At 32.6% G+C, this 7,817-nt stretch overlaps 1 protein-coding gene across 1 annotated transcript in view; it reads left to right on the top strand.

Annotated features, from left to right (window-relative positions):
- Window positions 1-7,326, top strand: part of LOC106474547 (F-box only protein 25-like) — a gene marked incomplete at its 5' end in the record, with an annotated part of 19,575 nt that extends 12,249 nt beyond the window's left edge. The window contains 2 exons of the mRNA XM_013935237.2: window positions 1,661-1,733; window positions 3,466-7,326. Of these exons, the coding sequence (XP_013790691.2) occupies window positions 1,661-1,733; window positions 3,466-3,618 (226 nt within the window). The remainder of the gene's footprint in view (window positions 1-1,660; window positions 1,734-3,465) is intronic.
- Between the last annotated feature and the right edge of the window lie 491 nt (window positions 7,327-7,817).

Here is a 7,817-nt window from a genome sequence, read left to right as displayed (position 1 = left end):
CCCAGTGCTGAAAGCATCCTTATTATTCTGAGTACTCATTGAAGAACCTGGTGCCAGTACAGATTCATATTGTGCTGTTAAGTTTTCATCAATGGATTGACCGATGATTCTCCACTCTATTAGAATCTTGATGGAATTTGCATGCAATGGACTGTTTTCGTGCCATCTTAAGTCTGTCATGGTATGCTTTCAATCAGCATATCCCATCATAATTAAATACACAGTTTCATGTATTGTTATGAATAATTTACAGTGAGCTCAATATAATTTGCCGGTTGTTGGTGAATAGTAAAGCCAGTCTCTTCTAACTTTCTTAACTGAAAAAAATAGTCATTTAGTACAACGTCTCTTGAAAAGATTCTCTTGGAAACACCTTCTATGAAGCACTAATATCACTGTCGGTATGTTGACAGTTGGTAACACCATTTTGACTATAATATTCTCACAAAGATTCAGAAACTTCCCACTATTCTAAATCATTAGTGAAGTGTTTCTTTGTGTTCATCATCAGAAATTTTCATTTCAGCATTCGATGTTCTAGCACTACTCACTTCCAAAGCTTTGTTGTTCACCGAGTTTTCACTTTCAGTTCTAGGCACCTCCATATAATCCTCATGCACATCTGTTTTTTAAGTGGACAAAACTCTTTTATTTGTTTTTAATACTTTTTTCAGTTTTGTGTCCTCTTCTTTTTTTGGCTTTTGATTTCTCCCAACCACTGTGGTACCTTTTCATACTGTGAGCAGTGAATCAAGTTTGTTTTTAGGATAGTGGGCTTATTTTTTGTGTGGGCCTGGAGCTATAGCTCCACCAATCCCCCACCTTAATCCGACTCTGCATATTTTACAATAATAGTTCTCCTGAAGAAGAATAGTCAACTATTTGAAAGTGCTCGAGTTTTTAGTCTTGTTTTAAGTTTATTACACTTTATATGTGATCCTTTGTGCTAACTCTCTTAACAAGATTACAATAATGTCACATATTAATGATCAGTTTTCTGTTTTTGAATCAGGTAATTAATTTTGAACTAGTTTATTTTCAGATTCAAAAGAACTTAGTAAAACTTCAAACATATAAAAGCAAGAGTTTTTAACTAAAAGATTGATGCTGGTTGTTAAATCCCAACTTGAAATAAATTGTTTTCACTCTCCTAAACAGGATAAAGACAATCTTATTAAGCCTGTTCATTTGTTGTTCTGTATATTTGCCCCCACCTATGATTTTTATGCATTACAGATTGTTAGCTAGGCTTAGGTATTTGCTACATATTATAAGAAGCTAAGAGTTAAATTAAAGAAAAACTTATAACAATATGTTAACCACTCTACATATGCCATATCCATTGCTGATGAGGCCTTTTATCTAATATTGGCCATCATCAGGACAGTTGGGATACAACAGATAGCAGGGTCCAAATGCTGTTTGTGTTAGTAATTGTTGGAAGAACAAATGTGACGTAGATAACATTGGTAAAATCACATCTTGGCTGTTTACGTGATGAGTCTTGATTATAATACACTGTTTTTATATATAGTGCTTCATGGTGTAAATAATGCTCCATTTTTTTTAATGTAATTATTGTAACATCTACTTACTGGTACTTATGCATGGTGTCTTATGTAACACAAGTACATATGTAACAAGTATCTTTGAATTACAGAGTGTTTGGTTTGAAGGAGGAATATGCTGACTGTCTCTTCCTGTGTCGCCATTGTCGCTGTTTGTTCTGGAAGGTGAGGTGTATACTTTTGTTAACAAAAGTTACCTGTTTGGTCATTGGGTATTAGAAGCATTAGTACTTGTACCAAAATCATGTAGTTTTAAAGGAAATAATGTATAACTTTAAACTAAAATGTACTCTTGGTCAACTGATCTTTTTAAAGTTTGCACAATGGAGGGATACGGTTAGATTATAATACATTTTCAGAGTTTTAAATAGAGATATTATTTTCAATACCAAATATTTTAGTGGTTAACTTTGGTAATTGGCTCACAGAAACGAACTGTTCAGCAGTTTGTTTCGGTTGAACATTCTACACTTTATTTACTACAGGTTTAAAATTTCTTCTAAATATGTGGCTAAGTAACGGATATTTGTATTTATTGCAAAGTAATAAGGTCAACCCTAATTTTGACCTACTGACCAGTGGGAAAGCAGATGGTTTACACCATCTTACCACCCATGATCCACATTAAAGAATTCACTGCATATCACTTTTATAATGCATTTACAGTGTGTGCGATGATTCGTCCTAGTGCAACAAATTTCACTATTCAAGCACTAGTCATCTACATCTGACTTACCTCGATCACTGTTCAAGCACTAGTCATCTACATCTGACTTAGCTAAATCACTGTTCAAGCACTAGTCATCTACATCTGACTTAGCTAGATCACTGTTCAAGCACTAGTCATCTACATCTGACTTAGCTAGATCACTGTTCAAGCACTAGTCATCTACATCTGACTTAGCTAGATCACTGTTCAAGCACTAGTCATCTACATCTGACTTAGCTAGATCACTGTTCAAGCACTAGTCATCTACACCTGACTTAGCTAGATCACTGTTCAAGCACTAGTCATCTACACCTGACTTGGCTAGATCACTGTTCAAGCACTAGTCATCTACATCTGACTTGGCTAGATCACTGTTCAAGCACTAGTCATCTAAATTTGACTTGGCTAGATCACTGTTCAAGCACTAGTCATCTATCTAATAAAGTAATAAAGATAAAACATTGAGCACTTGATCTAAATCAGAAAGATGAAGAGTTAATATATTCAAACCTGATAAAGCAGTGTGTAATGGAACATTGAACACTTGACCTAAATCATGAAGATAAAGAGTTAAAGTTATAAAACAAAGTAGAATGGAACTTACAGCCCTGCTATCATTACATGAAACAAGAAAGTCATGAGCATTATTTCAATCTTAACATCTGAAAGCATTACTAATGATAGAAAAATGGTTAAATGGTGAATTCCCTTAAACTAATTACAAGGATCTCTGTGGTCCATACATAACTGCCATGCTCAACTTTACGTAATAGGTTTTCAACAGGAACGAACCATGATGATGAGCTCAGTAGAATAATTCTATGGCTGTCTCTGTGTGTACAATTATTTCTTAGTACATATTCTTAAATTTGATGTTTTATGCACCTATAGATTAATAAAATGTCGCTGCAACTGGAATATATCTGGTTTAATATTTACTTCTGACTATGGAAATACCAATATCGTGAGTAGAGTACACCTGAGGATTTGTTAGACTTTTTGTCACTGCTATAAACCTAACAGTAGGTTTTAGGTTTCATTTCTTGTCAGATTGTAAACATACTCTATCTCTAATTTTAAGCCTTTTAAGTGAGGGATGGATCCAGATTGTTGAGCTCAAGTATTTATTTTGATTTTGTTGTCTTGACTTAATATATGTTACTAACTTTTTACATTTTTGTGTTGTAGTCATTTGGCCATCCATGTGTGGACACTACACCTCAACAGCCAAATGAAGAAGAGGAGACAGTGGGAAATATGGAAGGACTGGAATATAAGGCCAGTGTTCCCGAGTGTATTCCGGTTCCACCCCAGGCTTTTCTTAAGTTCTTCTCTTTGTGACCCTGTGTTTTATCAACCTTGGATAGGTGATCTAGCCTGTGATTGAAATATCTGATATTCTCAGTGACTGATGTTTTTGACTTTCTTCTTCAGTTCCTCTGCTTATTATCTATAGGGCCTGCAGGCTGGGCCTTAATGTACATAGCATATCTGTAAACTTTAGCTCCCAGCCAAGGGTAGGATGGATATATTTCTTCATTGTTGTAGTCACAATGTGTTCTCAGAAAATGAAGTCTTTACTGTCAACTTCCACGTTAATACTTTTGTATAGTAATATTAATATTGTTTGTGTTTAGTGTGATGCAATACTCTAAATTTTCAGATTATTAAGGACAATAATTTAACCTGATATCGATTATACTGTTAAATTGATGCAAGAACTTAAACACTAAATAAGTAGTTTATTTACGTTGAAGTATGAAAATGTGATGCTTTTAGTAGGGATCTTGGTTTCTAAGAGTGGTAACACTTTACCTAGGATACCACGAAGATTAAGTAACACTTTACCTGGGATACCACGAAGATTAGGTAACACTTTACCTGGGATACCACGAAGATTAGGTAACACTTTACCTGGGATACCACGAAGATTAGGTAACACTTTACCTGGGATACCACGAAGATTAGGTAACACTTTACCTGGGATACCACGAAGATTAGGTAACACTTTACCTGGGATACCACGAAGATTAGGTAACACTTTACCTGGGATACCACGAAGATTAGGTAACACTTTACCTGGGATACCACGAAGATTAGGTAACACTTTACCTATGGTACGACAAAGGTTGGGCAACACTTTACCTATGGTACGACAAAGGTTGGGCAACACTTTACCTAGGATATCAAAAAGTTGGATAATGCTTTACTTAGGATGTTGCAAAGGTTGGATAACGATTTACCTATGATGTCACAAAGGTTAACAGGTACTGTTGCCTATCACTATTTACATTTTAACATAGTGTGACAGATTTCTTTATCTACCACTTTATCCACATTTTAACGTATCTTGATCTATGCTAGATCCTGCACAGTATAAAACAGTATCAAGAATTGTGCATTTATAAAGAACTGCAGAAATCTGAATTAATAATTTCAAACCGTGTTTTCAAATTCCCAATGACAGCTACTGTTCTCTGGTAATTTTCCTCTCTCTTGTTTCTAGTCTTTCTTTCATCATCTCTTAAAGTTGAAAGCAAGCATACATTTTGTGAGATAAGTATTACATTTGAGCAGTATTTTAGCATTGTTAGTTGCAATCGAAGTTGTTTGGTATTATTACTGCTTAATGAGTTGCATTTTTAGAATTTAGTTGTGACTAACGCCAGTGTTTGCTCTGAATGTAGTACAGTATTATTTGGATGTTAGTTTAGTTATCAGGTAATGTATAAATTGCTAGTCAAATTTGACTTTGAAAACAAGAGATGAAAGCAAAATATTTTGACAGGACTTCATATACGTCATCTTGCTGACATACGCAAGACAACTTGAATATTTGAGTAACGACATAGTTAATAGAGGGCTTCTTGTAACTAAAACTACTTTATTATGCACATTTTTATTTAAATATCATAACTGATGTTTTTAGTCTTTCTTTGAAATGTTGACAGCATTTTACGTGACTGTCTGATAGATCCTTTTGAAAAATTTTGATTACTCTTGTTTGCAACAACTAGAAACTTTGACCCCAATTCTTTCATTGCTAGAGTTAAAGATGAGATATTTGAACAGTAGCCTCTCTTGTATGATGAATGTTTTACTATTATTGTTTTCTTTAATCTTCTATATCCATTTTCTGGAATACAAAATGCCTAAAATAAAATGACATATAAATCATGACTTACATTAAGAACTTTTAGTTATGTTAATGATTCACTGTTATAAAGGTTACACATGCTTAGGAAGACTTGTTTACAGCTTTACACTCAAGAGAAACTTCTCAAATGTTTAGTTTGATATTTTATAGTTGTGCCTTGCAGTATTTTGATAATATATTTTGGTTATACTTTTAATCAAAAGTCAGTTACCAAAATTAGCTGATTAGTATTGTCCACATCTTAGTCAACATTGTTGTAATACGTTTATTAATAATACATTAGGTAGAGATATTGAGCATTTGTTGGTAGTCTTCTCAGCCAGATGTGTGTACACACTTTTTAGACATATCATGCGATTTATATATATTTCTTTTAATAATTAAAAACTGTACAGGTATTTGAATAGAATGCTCAAACTTAGAAATTCCCCACTTATTGTATTCAATAAATAACATAATTAATATAGTGTGAGTGAAAACAACATTTTCTCTGCAAAAGTTTGGATAAAAAATGAAAATCTTTTAACTTTTAACAGAGTATTTTATCTTCTAAATCTATCCTGGAGAATAATCTTCATTATTTTTGGATTTTAACTAATTTTTGCTTAAAATATATCCTGTCAATGTTAGATCTGATAGGATTTTTTTCAGAGAACAATTGTTAGATTCATTTGAATGGCATCACAGATTATTGTTAGTATGTAGTATAATTACGTGACAGCAAGCTTTTTTTCTCATTTTTATATATTATTTTATATTTGAAGGGGGTGTTTTTACTGTGATAACTGTTAATTGTCTAATATATTTGCTCGCTTCTCTATATTTGTTTTGTGATTATTGGCTTTACTGTAGTTTGGAAGCATTTCTGTAGATCAAGAAATATATTTGAAAAATTGTTTCAACAAACATGTGACTTAATTCCTTAATTTAGAAAGGCAACTAGCAGTATGCTGCAAAGTTGTGGATCTAAATATTACGTTATAACAGTTAATTAAGGTAGTTGTGTTTTTTTCTTTGTAATGTAACATTTAGTTAGGGTAGTTGTTGTGTTTTTTTCTCTGTGATGTAACATTTAGTTAGGGTAGTTGTTGGGTTTTTTCTCTGTGATGTAACATTTAGTTAGGGTACTTGTTGTGTTTTTTTCTCTGTGATGTAACATTTAGTTAGGGTAGTTGTTGTGTTTTTTTCTCTGTGTTGTAACATTTAGTTAGGGTAGTTGTGTTTTTTCTTTGTGTTAATAGCAGATGTATTACAACTGTAAATATTAATTTTTATTTTTTTTCTACTCTAAGATGATTGATTATTTCATCATAATATTAAGCCTAAAGACTGGTTGACTCGTATAGACTGTTACTTCTTTTTTGTTCTTTCACACAATATCAGATTTTGATTCCTTTTTATTAACTAAGATCTTATGTATCAAGCTGCTTTGGTTAAATTATCATGGAGAATTGATTACCAATAAAAAATTCAAAATGTGATTTTTTTCAGACATTTTGTGAGTCCAGCAGCTACTCTGTAGAGAACTGCATGTAATCCACATGAGTTTTTTAATAGTAATTTCCTTTTGGTTTAATTATAACCAGCAGATTTACAGATATTTTAATAAAGTGAAGATAAGCTGAGCTGTTAGCTTACTGTTGTTGTTGTTTTTGTAAATATGGGAAAATTGTGGACTGGATCTTACATATACTATGGAGCACTGTATGAAAAGAAATGTCACAATTTTGGATTTGATAAACAAGCTTTTTGTATATGTGTTGTTTTCCCAAGGAATAGTACTTTTTATTGGTGGGTTAGGTTGTGCTAAGAAATAAAGTTATATGTGACAATTTCTGTGTAATTATCATGTAGAAAAATCTATTGCTTAATAAAATATGTATTCAAAACTACATTTTAGTGTCTTCACTTTCTTGCTGTTATGGTTCATCTGAAACGTGTTAAGTTTGTTTCTAGAAGTCTAATGTAGAGACAAAATATCATATCTAGAGTATTTATGGTAAGGTTGTGGCTTTTAGTCTATACAATCATGTAAATCTCATTATTAATTAGTAAATGTGTATTTAACAATTAGATACTAATTGTTAACTAGTTTTTATTCTATGTTTTAGCTGTTAACCTGTCTGCTATTTTCAGGGAAGTCTCCAAAAATACTTATTTTTTTGTTTGGGTAGTGGCTTGGATTAAACTCTGTCATCTTGACAAAAGTCTGACTTTTTATCAAATTAACTGGGATTTCCCCCATTAGAGCTTGAATCAACTAACTATTTAAATATTTTTCAGAGGAGCATCCAGGTTCTATGCTAGGTTGAGCGAGTGTGTTATCAGTTGGACAGATGTAGAAGGCTTTTTCTTCTTGTGTATGATTCATATTCTATTATTT

The sequence above is a fragment of the Limulus polyphemus genome, unplaced genomic scaffold (genome assembly GCF_000517525.1).
Source record: "Limulus polyphemus unplaced genomic scaffold, Limulus_polyphemus-2.1.2 Scaffold7343, whole genome shotgun sequence".
Lineage (NCBI taxonomy): Eukaryota > Metazoa > Arthropoda > Merostomata > Xiphosura > Limulidae > Limulus > Limulus polyphemus.
The sequence above is the reverse complement of the archived record's forward strand: the minus strand, read 5'-3'. Positions and strand labels throughout refer to the sequence as shown.